At 38.1% G+C, this 23,866-nt stretch overlaps 2 protein-coding genes across 2 annotated transcripts; one reads left to right on the plus strand and one right to left on the minus strand.

Moving 5' to 3' along the window:
- Positions 1-1,112: 1,112 nt before the first annotated feature.
- LOC139962246 (WD repeat-containing protein 82-like) lies at positions 1,113-10,824 on the minus strand. The gene is made up of 8 exons (XM_071962295.1): positions 10,560-10,824; positions 9,268-9,432; positions 8,486-8,585; positions 7,669-7,785; positions 7,208-7,363; positions 6,090-6,159; positions 5,667-5,812; positions 1,113-4,620 (listed from the first exon to the last, which is right to left on the minus strand). Exons 1-8 carry the CDS (start codon positions 10,736-10,738, stop codon positions 4,591-4,593), a joined length of 963 nt encoding a protein of 320 aa, XP_071818396.1. The 5' UTR covers positions 10,739-10,824; the 3' UTR covers positions 1,113-4,590.
- A 2,647-nt stretch (positions 10,825-13,471) lies between these two features.
- On the plus strand, positions 13,472-23,822 carry LOC139961118 (glycerate kinase-like). Its single transcript, XM_071960023.1, has 5 exons — positions 13,472-13,805; positions 17,442-17,866; positions 19,261-19,412; positions 20,441-20,616; positions 21,365-23,822. Exons 2-5 carry the CDS (start codon positions 17,466-17,468, stop codon positions 22,226-22,228), a joined length of 1,593 nt encoding a protein of 530 aa, XP_071816124.1. The 5' UTR covers positions 13,472-13,805; positions 17,442-17,465; the 3' UTR covers positions 22,229-23,822.
- The last annotated feature ends 44 nt before the right edge of the window (positions 23,823-23,866 follow it).

Raw genomic sequence — 23,866 nt, forward strand, 5'->3', positions numbered from 1 at the left:
TCTATCAGCTGAGTGTTAGTGCCTCCCCTTTGGAAAGGGTATTTGTTCCTTGGTTTTTCTTTTTGATGATATGTTGTGCACAAGTGATTGTGAAGTTTTGTCAATTAAATCACAATGCATTTGACTTTGTACAGCAATGTAAAGGAAGGTTTTTTGTGCATGTGTTCTGCAAGAGCATTATTGTTAAAATCATTATGTATAATATGGTTGTCCTTGTGTTCAAAGAAAATTAGACGGTCAGTCAGAATCTTTAGTTGAGAGGATTATCATATGTGTTTATCATATTCACAATGCATTTACTCTTGTCATATGTAAAACATTCAAAACATTTTTCGTGATTAGAATTAAGTAAACTGGGTGGGGTGAGAAATGGAGTCATGTAGAGGTGGGGTGGAAAATGGAGTCATGTTGATGTGAGGTGGGAAATGGAGTCATGTAGAAGGTGGGATGGAAAATAGAGTCATGTTGATGTGAGGTGGGAAATGGAGTCATGTCGAGGTGGGGTGGGAAATGGAGTCATGTCGAGGTGGGTGGGAAATGGAGTCATGTAGAGGTGGGGTGGGGAAATGGAGTCATGTAGAGGTGGGTGGGATATGGAGTCATGTAGAGGTGGGGTGGGAAATGGGAGTCATGTAGAGGTGGGGTGTTAAATAGGACTAGGAGGAGAAACCAAGTCAACAATTCTTTCTGAAACATTTTACGTTTCAGAAATGGTACTTCTCCAAGTGAAGTTCGAGCCAACTCAATCCCCACTCCTGCCCACCCCTCGCTCCTCTCCTGGGATCTTTGTCTTATTGTATCTGATCAATAATGAGGATTTCAGGTTACAAACATACCCCCACTAACAGCAGTGGGGAGGCCAGTGCTGTAGAATAATTGTACCGTATTCTTTCAAGTATAGGTATCGATATCGTCCAACTGACAGTCTGCTAACTATGGGGCCCAAACCAAAAGTGGGTCGAAAAACAACAAATAAAGAATTGTTGTGTCTCAAGCTTTTTCCAGGTGTCGGAAATATATCTACAGTTTCTGGAAACTTGTCGATCATTATTTTTAGCATAAATTCCATAGTCCTAGCTAGCTTTGATGCATTCTAAGTATTGATTCGTTGGGGGGGGGGGGGGTCTGATGGGTGGTAGTTCAATCCTCATGGAAGATCCGGGGGTTGTAGAATTAAACGTTTCCAGACTGCCGATGTAACTATACTGAGGTATTGCTGAGGAGCACATTAATGTTGTTTACATATCTCAAATGTCTTTATCAGTGTTCCCCATTGTTGTAAGGCCTATTGTCTCAGCTGACAATGTCAGTTAAGTATATAATCCTGTTCAATTCTGCTTTTGTTTAATCCTTTTTTATATCTTTTTTTTTTTCTTCCATCATGTCCCTATCTATCTGCACGAGACAATCTTTTGACAAGACTGTCTTTTTTTTTAAATGTAGTGCTATGGGATGAAGTAAATCATGTCTTATGTGTCTTATGAAAATTTTTATGCCAAAGTTTAAGTCTGTGCATATCTTTGTCCTAGAGTCCACCCGGTTATTAACTACTAATGAAAACATGTTTAAAAGTTCCTTGTTTCTTGCTTTAACAGAAAGTAAGACTTGCCACTCAGAAATTTTTGATTGCATCTCAAATGTCTCTCTTTTTTCAAAATTTTCCCTCTCCATTTTAAGCCAAACCTCATTTCAAGAGCAATATGTAATACTTTATCTAATTGGTCACAATTTGTCACATTTTTTGCACCATCACAGAGAATATTTGTATTTAATTTTTTTTTTCCTTCCTTTTTCTTTCTTTCTTTCTTTCTTCAAATACCCTCTGCCAAATTGCAACTGGGTAACATTTTAAATTTCTATTTTCACCTTACGGTATTCAGTAACAATATGGACAAAAAATGAAATAATTTACCTTAAATATGTATAATATGAATTATGTAAAACAGCTTAGTATTTCTTTTAATAACATTGAAGGTGTAAAAAAATTGTAATTTAAAACCTTTTGAGAATGCCAAAAAAAAGAAGAAAAAAAGGAAATGATTGTTAAATTGAAATATGATTTTGCATTCATGTGCATAGCAACTATTGATTTTTGCTGTCCTTTTTATGGTATCTACAGTGTCACCAGGATAACAACTGAACTGATCAGAGATATACAGTTATCTACTAGTCCCACTAGAACTACCCTCCCTCCTACCTACTCCTTTAGCTAGCAACCAATCCCACTAACACTACCCTCCCTCCTACCATGTGCTTAAGCTAGCTACCCCCACTAGAACTAACCTCCCTCCTACCTTGTCCTTTAGCTAGCTATCCCACTAGAACTACCCTCCCTTTAACCTGATCCCTTAGCAAGCTAGCCCCACTAAAACTGCCCTCCCTCCTATCATACCTTTAGCTAGCAACCAGCCCCTAATAGAACTACCCTCCCTCCAACCTTGTCCTTTTGCTAGCTATCCCACTAAAACTACCCTCCCTCCTACCTAATACTTTAGCTAGCTATCCCACTAGAACTACCCTCCGTCCTACCTTGTCCTTTAACTACTATCCCACTTGAACCACCCTGCCTCCTACCTTATTCTTTAGCTAGCTGTCCCACTAAAACTACCCTCCCTCCTACCTAATACTTTAGCTAGCAACCAGCCCCCACTAGAACTACCCTCCCTTGTACCTGACCCTTTAGCTTGCTACCTCCACTAGAACTTTTGCTTGGTGATATGCAACAGGCTTTTTCTCAACAAAAAACGAAGAGGACACAAGAATATAATAAACCTTTTTCTTTTTCTTACTAAGACTTCTATCTCTTGAGTAAATCTTACTTTCAACTAGCACTTAATTACACTCAAACACAGAAAAACGAAATATAAGTCAACCAGAGAATTTGTTACTTACAAAAGATGTATTTTTTTTTTCTTTCTTTTTTTGTAGAAATTATATTTGAAAACATTACATTCAATCCCTTTTCTTGATAAAAGTGTCCTTGCAAAGAAAGATAGTGTATTTAAAAACTTAAAGTGTAAACTGGTGGAAAATACATTTTGCATACCATGAAACTAATTGAAAAACCTATCACTAGTAATGTAAACATGAAATTCATCACATTAGACACAACATCTTTGTGAATGAAGCATGTCCATGATGTGTCAGGTCTACTTCAAATACAAATATGCTCCAACACGTATAGCATTGCTAACGTATCAAAACATATTTACGGGTGTAGACTATTAACCAGAGGAAGTAAACATTTGACCTACAGATAATCAAGATATAAGGGAAGAATCATAACGTGTGTGTTGAGGTGTAGTCACTTCCTTATCAGTTGACTACACCTCATCTTCTCCTTCCCATCCCTCCTCCCCCCCCCCATCCCCTGCTACAAATACACCAACAAACAAACATCTAGTTAACGAAAACACAGACAACAAGGAAACATTATTTTGATAGTCTTCTTTGGATTATGTGTGACTGATGGTGTGATTGCTGGTGTAGTCTGGTTGGTGGTGTAGTTGTATGGTTTGTGTGTAGTGTGGTTGGTGGTGTAGTTGGTAGTGTGGTTGGTGGTGTAGTTGGTAGTGTGGTTGGTGGAGTGGTTATTGGTGTAGTGTGGTTGGTGGTATAGTTGGAAGTGCGGTCATTGGTGTCGTGTGGTTGGTGGTGTAGTTGGTAGTAGGGTTATTGGTGTACTGTGGTTGGTGTGGTTATTGGTGTAGTGTGGTTGGTGTGGTTATTGGTCTACTGTAGTTGTGGTGTTGTGTGGTTGATGATGTGTGGTGTGGTTGATAATGTGTGGTTGATGATTGCTAAGTTGTTCTGAGTTGATCCAGGTTATATATAGCTGTGTAAAGTACCTCTAAACAACTACTAAGATGCAATGATTTAACCTGTAGGCATTCAGAATACTGACTATTCAATCTATGTCACTTTTATGTCTTGAAGTAAATAAAACCCCAAACTAATAATTACGATTAAACTTAACTCAAATATTAGCTACAAAAAATATGATAGCTGAGAAGATAGAAAAAACAAGACTACACTTTGGTTGTTCATATTCTGTGGCAATTGTCATCATCAAGAATTATAATGTCCAGTTACATTATGACCATCCACCTACCACCCCCCCCCACTATCTACCTGCCCCCATACCTTTATAACTGACTACTCTGGGGTATTTCTTGTTTTCTGAGTAGTGAGTTCATTCGAACATTTACTGTAATGCTGTTTTGGGAATCTTCCAATTTTAACATTTCTTTATGGTGCATGTAGGGAAAAGTCCTTTTGCATCTTGCGTCAGTCACAATTAACCCATGCCACTCGGCTATGGTCATTCTTTTTCAGTTATTTTGCATTCTTGGACGAAGGCTCAGGGTTATAGAATCCCATAATATCATTCAGACCTCTACTTCTGCATGGTACAATGACACACAATGTATTTTATGCTGTGACCAGTTTGTTATCACTATTTCTGCTAGAGTATTTCATTCCACAGTGTCTCTGTCTTTCTTGATGCTAGTGGCCGGTCTTCCTGGAGTATTTCATTGCTGGAGTAAAAACGTTCTGCCTCTCGTTCATCTAGCTCTCCTGCGATAAGATTCATTCGTCTACAGTTGGCAGCCAAAAACACTGCAAAGAAAGAATAAATCTAGTGAGGTTTCCTTCCTAGCACAGTAAGATACAATTTATGTTAATATTAAACATGATCTATAAAAAATAGAGAACAACACAGACTTTAACGAATACATCTAATAACAAAAACACTGCAGAAAAACGATGTGTTTCGAAGGTCACCACTTTCACCTTCAGGTTACAAACTTATCATGAACGAGCAATGATAACAAATGGCTAGTAGCGATATCACAAGGTGAAAGTAGATTTAATTTAACACAGTGTGACCAATAGGCAATCAAGCTGTTTGTTCAGATTTAGGCTTCTCCAAGCTAACATGATATGCCCATTACAAAAGGCAATATTGAAATATGTCACAGTTCAACTCCTATATACAATTTCAAATTTGAGTGGGAGGGAAGTGAAAGGCAGGCATGTGTCAAGCAGGGCATGGTGGGCAGCGGGAGTGGGAGGGTGAAACCGAGGCTTATCACACAGCTGTTATGTAATATACACATATCTTTAATATCCACACAAATCATATTGCATAAAACAGCAGCCACATAACAATGCCCTGCTTGTATTTCTATTTTGTTTTCTCCATTGTAAATATCCAACCAATAGGCTGAAACAGCAACACAATCAAGAAAAGAGATAACTTGTATTTTGGTTGGCAATTTTTTTCACATCTACCTATTGTTATTCAAAATGGGACTGCAATCAACCATATGAACCACGCTAGATTTTCTTCAGCAAACAAATGTCAAATTGGCGAGTACTTAGTGATTCCATCCACCACCATACTTTAAGGCATCCGTGCTAATCGAACGCAACAATACAGAAAAAAAAAAGGATAAATTATTACAACTTTCCTATTGAGTATTTGAAATGACACCTGGCTGCTCTTATCTCAAATGCACTTTGTTATGGATTTCAGTTTAGACCGATTTACCAGACACAAGTTGGAAATGTGTTTTATATAAACATTCATTGCTTTGTTGCAGAGCCCAAGAAAATAGCACTGGCACACATTTGCGCTTTTGACCTAAAACTTGGCTACCTACCATATGTAGAGAAGAAGAAGCTAGCATCATAAACTTTGGATTGTACTGAACACAATAGACAGGATTCTCGTCATGTTTGGACTCCATCACAGCCACTTTCAATCCACTCTCCACGTTCCAGGCGTGGATCTTGCCATCTTGGGAACCTGTTGCATGAAAAAACATCAAAATTGGTAAACAGATATTTAAGCTTTGCTTTTCATTTTTTTTACAAATAAAGTGCTTTAGAATCAAACAGGTTGAAATAATTCTGCTATTCATATGTATTTTGTAAGTAAAGTATAGTACAAACAGTTTCTTCAATCCATTCAAATGCAGCACATTTACACAACGTAATTACATTTAGATATAAAAACTGGTCTATAAATATATTAGCAGACAAGGCAATTTAAGAAACTTTTGAAAATGATAAATATGAATTACCTGACAGTACATATTGAGCATCGGGACTGAAAGAAGCTTCTAATAGTAATCCTTTCGTATTTTGGTGACCCTGAAAGAATAATATTATGTATACATTTCAAATACATTTTACTTAACATCACTGCCTTAATCCTATGGTAACAACTACCTTTATATTGGTGTGTAACCCTGTGAGCTATCATAATTGATGGAAATCAGCATTATCCTTCTGAATAAACTGTGCCTACCTCAACAATGTCTCATGGTTGCTTGGTCAGGGCACCCTCCTCTCTTTTCCCCCCCCCCCCCCACCTTCCGAACCTGCACCTTACACATACTGTCACTATTCAGTGTCATGTGTGCATCACAGATGCAAGATAACACGCATCAAATGGAGTCTACAAATTTACTGGGTTTTTATTGTAACAGCCTTTATTATTTGAATACAAAGGTCAGTCTAGCACTGAGTTTCTCTAAATAAAGTCTCCACCCCCTCCTTCCCCCTTCCCTACTCCTCCTCCATGCTATGGTAAAGGTAGAATCATTAGTTTGATTAATACAGGAAACCATCACCAAAGATCAGTGAATTAATTTATAGCACATAACTGTTTTATTCTGTCATGTTTGAGGTCGTCTTGGAAAACTACTTTAAATATCAAATTAACCAAAAGTGGTTTATCTACACACAAACACCTTAGAGCTAAGGGGTCTTACTTAAGACTTGCCCTATCAATGATAATTTCAGTTAAGCTCCACTTATGCCCAAGTTCTAAGTCTAAGGACACATTTTTTTTTTGGGGGGGGGGGGGCAAATGTATCTGAAAGAGACAGAAATTTGTATAAATGATGAAAACAAAAGGAATCATCATACTCCAATGCTATTTCGTTGATTAAATCAATTGTTTTTTGAACTTTTGTGTAAGGTAAATCTAACAGAGACCTGAGCTACAATAGTCATCAGGTTACCTTGGTACTTTGTGGAATACCTCACGATGTGCAACTTGGCATCCACAAATGCTTGCTTTTTCGATTATGAAGCTTACTTAGTCTAAGACCAAAAATAAAAGTGGGGCAACGGTTTAGGTAATTTCCATGTACTTATTTTACATTTGTTGCTGCTGTTGCTCTGTACTACTCACCATGAAAGTTTGTACTGGTGATCCAGAGAAGGCATCTATCAATCGTATAACTGGACCGTTTGTTGTGATGAGTATTTTCTTGCCGTCCGCACTGAATTTGAGACTCGTCCAGTCGCAGTCTCTGTCTTGGGGTAATTTGAACGTTGTGAATGGACCCTGTGTGGGAGAGCAGAATATGTATGTATCGACCGATTCTATAGTGAAATACACAACAATTAAGTTATTGTCTAGGTAATAAGATCTGAGCTAGTGATCTCAGAATTACCAGTCCTGTACCCTACCAACTGAGCCAAACAGCCTGTAAAGTTAATATTGTGCATTTGTATGGGACATTTCACACTAAAGCTTTTGCAATTCTCAAACTTGCTGTTACGGGTGAAACTTTGGAAGATACTTAGTAGCGGCAGAAGACGACACTGTTGGAACAGAGTTTAGGCTTCAAAAAAGAATAAAAGACTCACCTTATCAAATGACCTCAGGTCATATAGTTTTATCATTTCAGAGTTGAGACCGCATGCAAAGACCAGACCTTCTGGATCGAAAGATGCAACAGGTCTCCCTTGCAGATGCATTAACCCCTGGTTCAATGAAAAAATAAAAGTCTTCTGTAAATAATAACATTTCAACAGATGTCATGCAGTATGCAGTGGCGAAGCGTCCATACAGTCAGGGTGGCCGATGCCCCCCTGACGTACTCAAATGGACTGCTGGCACCCTTTTCAGCTTTTTACCACTTTTTACTTATTCACAATTATTGACTTTATTATTGCGCTCTCATCTACCTATTGACATTTGTCACATTTTGTTGGTGTAATTTTCTGACAAAATGCTCTAACCACGGAAGACCCATATAAACTTCCGATGACACCTATTTATTCTTCGTTTATCTGCAAATTGGCAAGGCCTGGAAAGGGTCATTTCCAGCGATCTAGGGAGTATCTTTACTCCAAAAATTTCAGTACGCTCCGCGTCAACCTGTCGTGGCGCTTAGATAGTGACGAAAGCGCCCCTACAGACCATTCTCGCCCCCCCTGACCAATACCCCTAGCTCCGCCGCTGGCAGTATGTTTGTCTTGTAAAACCTATCACATGTTTTTAATAGCAGACATTTCCACACCAAACAATGATTTATTCAGTGACTATATATAACTGTTTAACCAACAAACTACAAGATTCAACGTGGGTTAATTTTTGTCTTGTCTCTGTTATGCATCAACTTCCAGAATATTCATAGATCACACATTCACGAGGACAAATGAATGAGTCAAAAGGCAATACCTGGCAGTTTGGTGACCTCAAATCCCATAATCGCAACGATTTATCCAAGGAACCCGAGAGAAAACTATCATCGACTGGAGACATACTGAGACTGACAACTCTGTGAAGATGAAAAATTGTTATTGTAATATTGCTGATCATGGCCATAATAAGGAGCAAAAGTAAAAGCCTGCCACGAATCATGTAATTTCCAATTCTGTTTCTGCAGAAAATTGATGTAAAGTCATTCACATACAAATGGATACACGAACGTAGCTCTTTAAAGCAAACTGGATATTTATCTATCTTGCGAGGGAGTTAATTTAATAGTGTATACACATATTAAGGAGCTCATACGTGTGTAACCTACAGTATACAACTGATACTGTAGCTGTGATTTAAGGATGTACTAGGATTTTTATCATCATCATAGTTGCAACGGTGAAACTTGAAGATCTTCTTAGTTGATTTGAGACTATTTTCTTTTTTATTTCATGATGTAATTCCTCAGCTTGACTGTGAAATTTTATGTACAGCAATGGTCCAAAGCTAAATTTGCTAACATAAAAAGTGTCTCAGTGAAGAATTGTTGAAAATCAAATCAATTTAAGTAATTTACCTGCTGATGATCTTCCATTTGGTGGAAATATCGAGATAGTTATGGTTAATTCATACCAATCTCGTTTTACGTAAAAAGCGATAGGTTTGCAACATCTGCTTTAAAATTCATATACGGCAGGTTTGGCATTTAACTGTGGTACAAATCCAAGCTACAGAGGTAAAATTAAATTGTGCTCACTCACTTTTTGGTGTGTCCGGGGAAATATCTCAAGTATTTGTTGTCATGTAATGACAGATACCGTATTGTGTCATCAACTTTGTTTGAAGTGTATATGACCGTATTTTGTGCGTGAGTGAAGCGAATGAGATCCACGCCATACTTCTTACTGTATAAAGTCCTCTTGGGTCTGCAAAACATGAAGAAAACACTTGTTAATGAGATTCAAAATGTCACAGACTGCAAATCTTAAATGTTTATCTGTTAAAGCAGTTTTGTGATGACTTGAGTGATCAATATATCCATTAAATGACATAATTGAAAGTCAAAATTAAACCACAGAGCGAAATCAGCAATTGCCATATTAAACTGTTGTCCTTTGAAATATCATTTTGCCCTTAGCATTGTGAAGTGACTTTATAAACTGTGTGGTCGTGTACAGTCACAGATATACTCATGTAGCTGCACTGTTAGACACTGTAGCAGCTGTATTTGAAAGTCATATTGCAACCACTCTTTGGAGAAAAATTCATCCGGATAAGTCTCAAACAACCGTTAAAATCTCTACAGTAAATGAAAACATAAATGTTTTATTCTGAGGCACTGTCACAAATTCTTTCACCCATTTACTGGAATTACACAGTCAAATGTTATCCATGTGTAAAGCAACAGAAGTGTTTCCTTGCTTCAATTGATTGAATCAAGTCAAGATTTTTACATGCTATTTTATCTCTTTCTGACTGGCCAACACATCTGTGAAATCACATATAGTTGATAGATTAAACAGAACCACAGAGAAAAATCAAAGTAATATTCATGAGTTTATCTACGAGAGAACACTTCTCTGACTTCTTAGCATTAAAAAGTTTCTGTACGCCATACTAGGACCTATACTAAATCACATTGTGAATAGCCTAGCCTAACTCATGCATACAGTAAGTCACATATCAACATGTATTCTACCTGCTTTCTGCTTCAATATCAGGACCGAAAACTGTGCAATTAACGCCGAGTGGTTATGTGAATATTAGTATTACATCACTATTCGACCGTTGGCAAAGGCGAATGAAAACGACGGTCTTCTTGATTACCTTACTTTTGGCTAGGCCTATGCCAAAAATACTATAGACCTACGCCTATCACATCATTGTAGGCTAGCCTAGGCCACAGCCTAACTTAGGCCGATGCTGGTTGGCTTAGACAGAGAAATTTGGGTGATTTGTCTATGCACCCAAGTGATAAAAAATAGAATAAGAATGTTTATTACGTCTTCGTTAATGCGTTTTATGAATAACATTAGTCATTTTAACAACTTACTTTCCTTCTAAGCAATCGTATATAACAATTGAGTCGTCTTCACTACTCGAGATCAATGTCTCGCCATTGTGGGAAAAATCTACACTGTTGATTCTTTCAGTATTTTGATCTTTGAACACCTTCCCCGCCCGAAATGTCTTCATTACATGATCAGAAAGCTTCATTCTACCATCTAGCATTCAAGGACACTGATAAATGGACTTTTTTTTATATATTATATTTTTGTTTTTAGAGTGCCAATACGCAACTGCCTTTCACTGTTAGTATTTGATCATACAATGTGCATTCACATCGCGGAACTATACAAGATTGTATAGTTGAACATAAAGTACACGCGCTACAAAATAAACGATGGCGCTAAATCATTCTAAAAATTGTTAGGTAACTAGAACTGACTGTACTTGCAGGCAAGTAGATCAAAGCACTTTCCGACCTGATCTGCAACGCAGAGGGGCTTGCTTTGACTACCGTTTTGAGTCCCGTGAAATTTTGAGATATGAAAAGTCTGGCAATCTTTATTATCTCGCGACAATTTTATCATTTGTAGTAATATTCAACCAAGATTCGTTGACGATTTGGGCAAGAATCGGTACCGATTTGGACGAGAATCGGAAACGATTCGAACAAGAATCAGAAACAATTCGGACAAGAATTGAAAAAATCCGGACAAGCGACAGTGTTTAAAACCATCGCAATATTTGTTTTATTATTTTAATTAAACTTAGTTTTTCGTCCCGAGGCTGCTAGACTTTTTCAACAATTTTTACCCGAAGTTTGAGTCCCCTGAAGTGGGAGTGGGGGGGGGGGGGCGGGAGGCGTCCATTTTGCTAATTTCTGCTATTACCTTTATGGAAACTGGAAACCACCCGACGTGTAAGTTGTAATCCATAAGCCCGTCTTGTGGGTTTCTCCTACATTTGTGGTCGCTCAAGCTTCGTAAATATAACTGATGCTGAATATTATTATACTATTATCATTATTGTTGTTGTTTTCATTATTATTATTACTATTATATTATAACTATTAATATGATTATTTTTTTATATTATTATTATTTTCTTCTGCATAGGGTGGCAACTAACAAGTGTCCCGTACGCCTTTGCAATAGCCTATATGTTTAACCATTCAAGACAACATCTTGTTCCGAGTCGGAGGACTTGACTGAACGAGAATCTATTGATTGTGGGCTGGGCGAACAAAATGTATACCGCTACACCACCCGTTCACCCATGGCAAAACGGTTTCTTACATAGGCTACCTGAAAAGTGCATACTTTGACCAAATCTCAACAAAAGGTCAACAATATTAAATTTACCGTAGATGCACTAATCCAGCAAATAAAAGGTAAAAAAAATTACCATCTTAATTGTAGAAATTTCTAAAAAATCTCAGTGAAAATGACCATTTTGTTACATCACGTGACAAAACTAAAACTTACCATTGCAAGTTTGTGACCAGAGATCCCAACTGTGCATGTAAGACGGTAAACAGAAGACAATTATAAAACATGCCTTATATGACTTTTAACTAGTTTTTCTTTGGTTCTCGCGATTAACAGCTAGACAGCGTATATTTTCGTCTGAACGGTAATTTCCCTACTGTTGTGCAGGGATTGTGAATTGGCAAAAAGTATATACCAAATGTGCAAAACCAATGATGCCAACCTGGATAATTCAGCTGTAAATGTCTTTTTATGGTGTTTCAAATTTATCCACATAGGACAACTTTATTTCTAATAAAAAAGGACAACTTTATTTCTAAAAAAAAGGGTGATAAAATTCTAACCGCAACGATAATTGATAAATCAAGGAGATGATTACTATAGGCTAGTAATAGTGTACATACAGTTCTTTTTTTAATACTTTTTTATGGTCATCTTGAATGAGGGTAGTCCTGCTCAGCGCAGAAGCACTGCTTTCAAGAGGAGCCCTCAATACAAGATACATGTACAATATGAACAATTTGCCCAATCGGCACCACATACATCATACTGTGACGCAACTTTATGGAGTAATGAAAAGCTTAGCCAGTCAAAACAGGTTACATTCAGTTAATCATATCTCGAGTAATTTGTGAAAATATTTCTCCTTCGATATAAGTCTGACATTGTTTGCTACCACAATATCCATTTAAATGCACCGACAGCTGGCCCTGTTCTGCAAATTGCGTTGTATTGATTGGAAAGTACCTTCTATTTAACGGTTATTTATTTAGACTTTCGTGGACTTTTCATACATGTGCCTCTTGTCACGCAGACTTTACTTTTACAACAATATTTTATTGTATCGGAAAATCGCGTTTTATCATGTTCATAAAGACATGTATTCAGGGCGGACTGGGTTTTAAAACCGGCCCGGGCATTTTCCTCCTAGACCGGCCCATTATTCAATGATATGCTACTTACATAGTGATCGCCGTCCTGGGGAGGGGTCTAAGGGGAGGGGTATGCCCCTCCCCATTGATTTTTGTTGTTGTAGTTAAGGAATGCCTAGATGCCAAATTGTGCTACATTTCTCAATTTTGTAGGTTACAATAATCCTTTAAAAGTGACCCAAAAATAATTTTCCAGAAGCAACACTTGATTAAACTGAGAAAAGTTGAAAACGTAAACAAAAATAGACAAAAATATGTGACTTAAAAGCATTTTGTGACAACATGCTTGAAAAAAAATCTAAATAAAATCCATTAGCACGGACGGGTTGCTAATAGCACGTTCTTTTGTTACGAACTAACAGACTAATTAACATGGTGATTTCATGAGCTGATTCACACAGTTAATAATATATTTCTACACAGCCCGAAAAATAGGCTGTAATTTTTACCAGGCTCCCAACCCACCGGCTCACTGACCCACCAGACATTGCCCAAATGCCTGTGTGGCCAGTTCGCCACTGCATGTATTTAGCATTTGTAATATCCGTCGAGAAGAAATATCTTTGATAAAGCACCAGTTTCATATCAGTTAAACTGCCGAACGATCAGTTATGAATGATAATTCAACTGATTAAATTACTGCTGAAGATTAATTGACTATGATATGCTAATCCTTCGCCGCATTTCTATACTAATCCGCGCCTAATCTACTGCGATAAGCTTGGCTTGCCATAGCGCCCGATCATGTACAAATGCACGTCGTCTGCAACTGGGATACAAGGTACGTTTTGTCGAGGCAAAGGGATTCCTGATCCACGGTGAATGAATTATCTCAAGCGTGTCATGCAGTCCGTGTGATATTAAGAAAACAATGTAAGTTACAGTGTTTGTGTGTAGTTGCAACAACTTTGAAGTGAAGGCAGTTAAAACACTACCTGGCTGATGATCATTGCTCATCATGTAATGCTAGACTTAAAAGTTATAGTACTGATAATTCCCTCTAATTAGGGCTTAGCCTTGAACTTAGGCAGGTCTACGTACATGCAGTAGTAAGTTCCTAGCGTTAGACTATAGCGCACGATGGGCTCATATTTCCATAATTGACACCAACGATGTCTATCAACGAAAAATCCAAATCACTCAACTATGCGTTTTTTCATATGTGTAGTTCCTCAGAAATGGCATGATCCCAAAATATTTATTGTTCTGTGGCTACGCAACGTACAATTGAACAGAATTTGACCACAAATGTCATGTGTCAAGTTCTTTCATACCCTTATATTGACACATCCATCGATAAGCTACTGTAGTCTGTAGTGTAGGCCTAAGTATACATCCATTGACTTTGGATGCTGTTTGCTATGATCTGAGCCTCTAAGCTCAGATAGGTCAGGTCCCAGAGAGTAGTGGTATCATTTAGGCAATTTTAGTTATTTTTAGAGAGTACGATTTCCAAATGCCAAGAAAACGTGCAAAACTGGGAGGGGGGGGGGGGGTGGGAGGGTGTTAAAAGCTTATAAAAAACCCAATTTGATCAGCATATATCAGAATAGGATTGAAACTCATCAAATGTGTAACTCTGCTTGGCTGCAAAAAGTTTAGGTTGCCTGCTGTATCGCTGCTAGTAATATTTAAAGGTGTGTCAATTATGGAGGTGTGTCAATTATAAAGCCTTTACTATACTAGTGTAACCTAGTAATGCCCGACGTTAGTTACAAAAACTTAACGCAAAGTAGCATCAAATCATCATAGACTCTCAATACACTGAGTTTCTATGTGTTGCTAGTATCCACTCAGCAGTCATCTGTTACTGACCAGTGTGAAGAGTGGAGATAGGCCTAGTATCCCAAATATCCCTAAATGCAACGTATCTTAAAGGCATTGAAGACTCGCTCCAAACCGCATGCGGCCATCTGAAAAAGTTAACTTTCCGTTGCTTGCAAGTGACGTTTTGTTTGTGTCGCTACAAAATGCATACAGTACAGTAATGAAATGTGATACCTTGTTATCTTTAGCTGGACCTGAGATGTCCTGATGTATCGTGTATACACTGTGCTGTGGGTATTGACCGCAGCTGTATGTACTGACTGTACACTAGTGTCTAATTTCCGACGGTAGCAAGCTGTGTGTGTATTTTCTGGGATCGATGGTGGTGTCTATAACACTTCTGTTACACCTCATTCGAAATTAGGTCAGATTACCGGCATTGGACTTTTTGCACGAGTCTTCACACCCTTTAAACGTTTCTTGCTGTAATTAATACGAACAAAGAATTGCATAATTTGTAATTCCTAATCGGTGACGTAGCTACGGGGGGCGTGGGGGGCGATAGCCCCCATAAAAGCTTGTCGCCCCCCCCACTGGGATTTGGGTGTCGAAAAAAATTACATGTGCGAAAAATATATCATTGGTCTGAGTGGTCTCGAATCTCCATGATGACCAACCATGAACGACCCTTCGACCGCGGACCGGCAGTAGGCTATAGTTGCTGAAAAAACCTGACTTAATCTACAGTAGTCGCACTGTACTGAAAACGCATGTTAACGACTGTCGAATTATATAATTCCTGCTCTAATAAATACAGGCGCGTAGCCAGGGGGGGCAAAGGGGGAGACCGCTCCTCCCCCCCCCCCTTGAGCATATTTTTGTGTACGTTTTTATGATATCGCTAGTAATTTCAAAATAGAAAATGCTTAGATGAAACTTGCAATGCCTGGGAAGTGCCATTTCCAGCGATCTGGGAGACATTTTCGGCCAAAATTTTCTGGTGCGCTTCGCGCCAACTCATGGTGGCGCTACGCTTAGTTAGTTTCCAATGCCGAATCTACGGCTCTGATAATTTGCCTACAGGTTCGCCCCTCCCTTCGAAAATCCCTCTCTATACGTGCCTGAATAAATACTAATACAAACAGCCAACCAGGATCACGTAACCAGTGCACATTAACTGATCAAACAAGCTAGTGAGCTATACTATACCCTTATAGAAGGTGGTTTCCAGGTAATGGAATGCCATAGAAGATGTTAAAAGGTATAAAAAATGCTGACATCATACAGGTTTCTCACATCATTGTTTGCGTCATTGCCTCAATACTCTGTTACATTTTCTGTTACACTTCTGGGACGTGCCCTGATGCTCTTAAAACCGCTAAAAAAACAAATTTGCAAGACAATACTATCGTTGAGAACTATAACGGCCAATCAGTCTATCACCCTAATAATATTTCAGACGCAATCTTTGATGTCAGTTTTTTATATAGTTCGGTCATTTCAGTATGTTACGGCACTTGCCTCAAAGCCCAGTCAATCTTTCGTTATTTTCCACGCGCAATGTGCAGATTTGTCGAAAAATGTCAATGCCGGTGTCAAACTCACAAAAGATAAGTCATGGTATTTCAAAGTAACTTACCAGACTGTTTTTCTTTCTATTTCACTAAACTATTTGATGACCATATCAAGACATGGGATCTCAAAATAAAGGATGTTGAGAAAACTTTACAGCAGCTTACAAGGCCTGGGAAGTGTCATTTCCAATGATCTAGGAGGCCTTTTTAGCTAAATTTTTTTTCTACGCTACGCGCCAACTCATGGTGGCTCTCCGCTTAGATAGTAACAAGACGCCCTCCCAGGAAATGGCCAAGGCCCCTCAGCGCCCCCCCCACCGAAAAAATCCTGGCTACGCCACTGTTCCTAATAATAAGGAGGCCGCCCATTTGAATTTCAGATGCATTCCATCAATTTAAAGTAGACTGGGCTATGATAGAAACACAAGCAGCCTGGCTATCATTTTTTACAGATAATTGTAACAGGACCATAATTTCATCAAATTTTTATCAAATTAGGACAAAACAGCATGCCCATGTAGGCACCATATATCAGTGCACAAAATAACACCACACTGCATCACGAGGGAGTATTTATGGAGCAATGAAATTTTGGTGATCTAATTTAAGGCTCACAGTAAACATATTCATGTTTTGCACCTTCATTTTCCCTTTGTTGCACTTTCCCAGTTCAGTGTGGACTCCACATTAAACTTGCGTTTTCTTCAGGAGTAGTTTTAAGATGTTGAATAACATGTTCACAAAGTAGCAAACCACATTTTTGCTTCTTTCACAAGTGGTATTCACTGTTTCAACCATAAAATGGTGAAAATTGAGGATAAGGATTTGTAGCACCAATTACTGTTCCCCTTTATGGCATGAGTACGTAGCGCCACCACATGATGATGGCGCTAAGTACTCCTGCCGTAAAGGGGAACAGTAATTGGTGCGACTAATCCTTACCCTAATCCTTATACTGCTCCTTTGCCCTATGTCCACCTCATCTCAGTCAGTTGCTTTTGCCACAATCATATCCATGCAATATATATCCCCAGAATTTGTAGTACTGGAGTACATGTTCCCTTTTCATTAATGAAAGGACCTCAGTTTCCCTCTTGATCAGCAATTTGATACCCATAAATGTTTCAATGTTATCTCAATTTTTTTAAATATTTTGTTCCCTTCACAGCTGTGGTATGCAAGTTACATTGTAATGTTGCATCTTATGCCACCTATCAAGTGCTTTTTGAGGTCAGCATACCAGCAATGTCCAAGATCACTTTGGTCTTTCAAAATGTCCGCATCAGTCGACTATTCAATCGATCATTCTATCACCGAGAAGCAAGCGTCAGATGCGAAGATGATATTCCAAGCTGGCGTTGAAGCAGTCTTACCAGGAAAAATGGTGAAAGAAGCTTTAACAGTAAAGGGAGATAAGCTTTTTGTGGGTGATCAAGTTTACAAACTCAAGAGGAATGTACATATTGCAGCATTTGGAAAAGCTGTTGTAGGCATGGTTTCTGCTGCTGAACATTGTCTGGGGGATCACATTGTAAGTGGAGTTGCCAGCACTCCTGTGGGTTTAAAGGAAGCGTTACAAAATGCTGGTAAAAGGTATTAAAGATTCATTTCTTTTAAACACAACAATTGGAATATTTTATAGAGACTTTTTAAAGTAAATTTTTCATGCTAAAGTTCAATAAAAGAAATGGGATGTCTGATCATAACTTATATTCATATTATGCTGGATAAAAAACTTGGCATGAACTTTATTTGATGATGCTTTCAATAGCTTCAATCTCAGTTTACTAAAACAAATCTTAAATTTTATAAAGTATTTAATTTGACAGATTTCAGGTAGTTCCTGTAACACATGGTTCATTATCTTACTCCCAACAAGAAGCAAGAAAAATGTTTGTTCTTATTTGAAAAATGTTCTTATAGTATCCTGGTTTAATACTTGAAATTGAATTACAAATGTTGTTAATGGTTTAATGCTCTAGTCTATCTGATGCAAAAGTAGTAATTTGATTCACATTTGAGAGATTTAACTCCAGAAAAGTGCCGATTGCATTGGAAAATAGTTTTAAGATGGATGCTGTCGTCTAAATGTTTTTCAAACGTTTGGCTGTAAGAAGCTCCTTTCAAACATGCAGATAAAGCAGCCTATATTTTGAAATTTTGGTTCCGATGCTTTCCATCCATTGGAGCCTATTCAGTCAAATGGGCTTATGCGTGTATATATATATGTGTGTGTGGGTGCATATGTGTGCATGTGTATCTGACGCCCTAGCTTGTAAACACGGTGTCTCAACAACCACAAGCTTTGGACAAGGATGAACTTTGATAATACAATGTTAGTATATAGATACAGTACATGCTTATGGGATCATAAAAGTTTACCTCATTAAAGGTATGCTGTATTGGCCCCAAATATGCTAGATATTCAAATATGGTCACCTTTGTTCAAAATTCTTAAACTGTTTGTTTTACAACCCTCGAGGATATTTTCCTCACTGGGACATTCAGTCATCTTGTGTGTTCCTTAAAAATGTCTGAGAACAATTTGGAGAGTAAAGACCTCCAGGAAAGTACTTTTTGAAAACTTCCAGCAATTATAGCATGCTATAATTCGGGGCCTATACAGACTACCTTTAATATTCATGCATGTATCTTCTTATTTACTATGTCACTAAACAGACTTTATCAGCATTATAACCGATTCTTTGTTCTTCCTTCATATGTTACTGCATATCAGTCAACTTAGATAATCCTAAGTTTATAAATATTAACAATTATAGCTTACAACACTTTAATGAATATGTTTGGGCATTGGATCCACTTAACGTTTCATTTTCTTGTTTTGTATCTGTGGTGCATTTATATCTAACTGCCAACACATATCGTTATGTATCATCATGGACAGACTGACATATCATTTTCTTACCTGACAAATGATTTGATGAAGGGAGTTTTGTTATTGCCCTTGTCTGTTTTCACTTTTGCAGTCATTTGTGGCCATCAGAATTTTCTAAAGTTGAAATAATAGAAGGAGCCAGAAACAATATTCCAGATGAAAACTCCATGCTAGCTGCTCAGAAGATAAAACAGCTTGCCATGAATTTATGTGAAGAGGATATCCTGTTGGTTCTCATATCAGGTGCAGTATCATCTATCTGGATTTCCTTGATCATGGGCTCTAGTTTTTGTTGAATGAGTGTCCTGGTAGATTTTAAGAATTTTCGTGTTAGTGTGATGTTTTTTCCCCTTTAAAGGCATTGAAGACTTGCCCCAAACCGCGCTCTGAAAAAGTTAACTTTCCGTTGCTTGCAAGTGAAGTTTTCTGCTTGTCGCTACAAAGTGCAGACAGTAATGAAACGTGATACCTTGTTATCTTTAGCTGGACCTGAGATGTCCATGTATCGTTTGTACACTGTGCTGTGGGTATTGACTGCAGCTGTATGTGCTGACTGTACACTAGTGTCTAATTACCGAAGGTAGCAAGCTGTATGTGTATTTTCTGGGATCGATGGTGGTGTCTAACACTTCTGTTACACCTCATTCGAAACTAGGTCAGATTACCGGCATGAGACGTTTCCTTTTGCCCAAGTCTTCACACCCTTTAAATTCAGAATTATTGTATAATAAATTTCATATGTACAGTAATTGCACATGAAATAAAAGATGTGTATGATAGCTAGTAATACCACGATAAAACATAGACAAAGAAAGGAAAAAGATAGAAAAAAAGATAGAAAATAAAGATACAATACAGGCATGACATTTGTTTATGGTGCTTGCCAAGTGCATTTTGCTGACTTTCTTTAAAAGTTGTGCTAACCTGTGAGTATCTAATAAATAACCATACAACCAAAGGATGTCTGGCACATTTGAATGCTTAATTAATGGGAATACAATATGTCAATATGCAGCTTGTTTTAAAGAAATACAACAATTGTGAAAGTTCCTTTTAGTAATTGAAACCACTTTTTTTTGGGGGGGGGGGGGGGTCAATTGTGTATCATAAATTTAGGTGTGTGGGTACTTCAGTAAATGTTTTCAAAGATAACCCTTTAATCAGCAACAACCTCAACTTTGTATGCAATTGTATTAGGTTATATTTAAATCTTGCCACTATAATTTTAGTATTTTTTAAACTCTTTTTTTCTTCTTTCCATTTTCCCCCAGGAGGTGGATCAGCTCTATTACCGTCTCCTACACCTCCCATTACTCTGCAACAAAAACAGAACATAACAAACCTTCTTGCTTCCAGAGGGGCTTCAATACAAGAGCTCAACACAGTAAGGTCAGCAGTATCGTCTTTGAAAGGAGGCAAATTAGCCTTGCTTGCCCGACCTGCCAAGGTAGGATGTTAATAATAAGAAACTTGATGACTTTAAGATTGATGTTTTTGCTCCTTGTAAGATTTTCCATTTGTTGAGAAGACCATGACTCTGGGTCCAATAGCAATCATTGAAACATTTAAAGATACTAAGCTGACTTAACATACATAGTTGCTTTACTACAGAGGCTTCTGTGGCAAAGAGCCAATATCAAGGCAAATCAATTAGGATATGCTTTTCCTTAATATCTGCATTTGTGAAATATACTGAGGTACCTTTAGGGATTGGTAGACATATAAAGTAATGTTTATCTTTGAAATGAAAGAAATGTGAAGTAAATTCTCTGCAAAATTCTTAGGCTAAGAAAAGTTTAGAAAGGAATTTGGGTGTGAATAAGAAAATGACTATATAGTATTGCAAAACCTGCTAGATATGCTAGAATGGCCACATCATTACAAAATTTAGAACCCCCTTTGTAAGATATTTGAGTTAATCAAATGATCCTTTGGTTTGCCTCATGGATATTCCCTTTGGGTTAAGGAACAGGACTCGTAGTAACAAAAGATCCATATTTGGCAAATGCCACACCCCCTTGCTATTAAACCTTTGTGACAATTGCCTCTTAGCTGCAATCCCCTTTCATTAAACTTTCATGTCGAACACCTGTATGAAGTTTCATCGGCTGATATTACCAATCATAGGTGTTTTCTAACATTTACAAATTCATTATAGTTCTGCAATTAATTAAACTCAGTTGTCTGTCTTTCAGATCATCTCACTGATACTCTCCGACATTGTGGGAGATCCCATCGAGCTCATTGCTAGTGGACCGACTGCACCCAGTCAAGCTACGTCTCACGAGTGTCTTCAGATTCTTGATAAGTATACGCTACCTGGGGAAATCCATGATGTCATCAGAGCAGTCATATCTCAAACCCAGCCAAATAATTCTACATTCCATGTCGACTTTGACCATGTCAACAACATCATTGTTGGAAATAATAGGAAGGCTGTTGCTGCCAGTATGAAGGCTTCAGAACAAATGGGCTATAGCCCCTTTCTGTTATCCGACTCCATTTGCGGAGAGGCAAGGGAGATCGGAGAACTGTATGCTGAACTGGCTGAGCTATTGAGCAAAATTATTAGAGCTCCAGAAAGCAGTTCTTGTGAGCAATTGAGGTTACCGGACTTACTCAACTCTTTTCAGATCTCTGAAGATACATGCGAGTCATTGCTTGCATTGGCGATTGGGAACAATCCAGTCTGCATTATAGGTGCTGGTGAGACAACTGTGACTATGCAAGGGAAAGGCATGGGAGGAAGAAACCAAGAGATGGCCTTGGCCTGGGCTATAGCAATTCAAACCTTAGAAACCAAGGGTTTTGAGGTGACATTTCTCTGTGGGGGCACTGATGGTCAGGATGGACCCACTGATGCTGCTGGTGCGTGGGTTTTTCCGGGTCTAGTGTCAAACGCATCTGCTTACAACGTTAGTGCATTGGAGGCACTGAAACATAATGACTCTTATACATTCTTCACTGAATATATGAATGGTAACAATCTACTGAAGATGGGTTTGACTGGTACTAATGTTATGGATATACAAGTACTGCTCATCAAACCTTTAGTATGAAGGGACTATAAAGTGAATCAACGAAGCATCACTTGATGGTACCAAAATTCACAGAAGACTCCTTGGTCATTTTAGCATTTCTAGCAATTTCTCTGTCACTGTAGGCCATGTAAGGAATAGCTGGCTGCTTTAACAGCATAACAGCTGGTTGTGAGCTGCCAAATTCAGTAGTACATGATACTCCACAGGTCATGACAATGATGTCATATGACTACTGTAGCAATACTGTAAATGCCGGCTATAACATTCACCAGGTTATCTATTCCCAAACGCTGTATTATTACAAGTCGTCATATCAGAAGGGAAAAAAAACATTTCCTTTGCACCATCCACACACAAGAACATTTGCTATGAATATTTGTATCAATTTCAGATTGCACCAGAGGTAGGATTGTGTTGCATAGATTGCAGACATTGACTGCTAGCTTCAAGCCATCACTCACTGTCACGTACCTTGTAACCTTAGTAGCAGATCTGAAGCCACAACTGTTGTATCTGGAGGCGGTTTCTTAATATTGTAAGTTTGAATGGAACGTGCTGCAGAAGCCAAAAAGAAGGCTTTTTACAAACAGTAAGATATCATAAATGGTTTTGGTCTATGTCTTGAGTTTACCTTAATTTGTTAACCTTACCTTCGCAGCTTACTACCCTTTACTTTCTCAAGTTTATTTAACAAATCAAGTGATTATACAGTATGTCAAGAGTTTTAAACCAGGCACTTTATTTCAAGGTTGTGTCTAGCCACTACCTGTGTTCTGCATGAAGGTTAAGCCTGCCTATAGAAAAACAGTCCTCAAATTCACTCGAGCATTAATTTATGTTACTTGATGCCCAAAGTATTGCCATTAGGATTCATCCTTGAGTGCACCTAATTAATTGACCCATCAGCTGTATGATTGTAAACACAAGTGCTCTAATGAACAGCACTTCTTTCCAGTGTGTGCATGAAGACAAGTTTGGCTCGACCGTTGAAATAATACACTGTGTTGTTTAATCATGAATTTTCACAGGGGAGCATTCAGTATGGCTAGCATTACCAACTCGGGTAGATATTCAATCTCCCCTATTTTTGGCCAAAACAGGGACTCGGGTGGTATTAGCTATAGGCAGGGAAGATCGTAATGTGTGTTGTCTCTATGGAGAAAAGTATTCCTTTTCAAATCACTTTGCATATTGTAATGTACATAGGCGTAGGAGGCTGGGGGGGGGGGATGCAGCCCCCCCAATGAAATATATTTGTGAAAATTCAGGCAATATGCTGTGAATTTTTTTTGCGCAGAAATTTTTGTTATATTTTTCAGCAAGTCGTTACAGCCCCCTCTCCAATCAAATTGGGCTCCTACGCCTATGGTAATGTAGGCACTTGAGTTATTACTTGTTACAAACACAGAATATGTCGTTTTTTTTGTTTGTAAGAATTTTGTCCTAAAGCTGGTTTTCATAATGTTAAAAAAATTCTTGCTAGAATGATGTCCCATGAAGACATGTAATTTTAAAGTATCTAGCCACAATTAGTGAATGACATTAATGCAATTGTCTTTGCTTGAAAAATGTTTTATTTTTTATCCAAGGAAATATAATCTTAGTTCATGCAGAAGGAAACTTGATTACATCTGGGATAAGAGTAGGTAGGTGTTT

Source organism: Apostichopus japonicus, chromosome 20, assembly GCF_037975245.1.
Source record: "Apostichopus japonicus isolate 1M-3 chromosome 20, ASM3797524v1, whole genome shotgun sequence".
NCBI lineage: Eukaryota > Metazoa > Echinodermata > Holothuroidea > Aspidochirotida > Stichopodidae > Apostichopus > Apostichopus japonicus.

Coding starts and splice junctions, on each gene's coding strand:
- LOC139961118 (XM_071960023.1), top strand. CDS start 17,466: ATGTTGCATCTTATGCCACCTATCAAGTGCTTTTTGAGGTCAGCATAC. Junction 17,867..19,260: donor TTACAAAATGCTGGTAAAAG/GTATTAAAGATT, acceptor TCACTTTTGCAG/TCATTTGTGGCCATCAGAAT. Junction 19,413..20,440: donor CCTGTTGGTTCTCATATCAG/GTGCAGTATCAT, acceptor ATTTTCCCCCAG/GAGGTGGATCAGCTCTATTA.
- LOC139962246 (XM_071962295.1), bottom strand. CDS start 10,738: ATGCTAGATGGTAGAATGAAGCTTTCTGATCATGTAATGAAGACATTT. Junction 9,433..10,559: donor TACGATTGCTTAGAAGGAAA/GTAAGTTGTTAA, acceptor CATGTTTTGCAG/ACCCAAGAGGACTTTATACA. Junction 7,786..8,485: donor TGAGGTCACCAAACTGCCAG/GTATTGCCTTTT, acceptor TCATTGAACCAG/GGGTTAATGCATCTGCAAGG.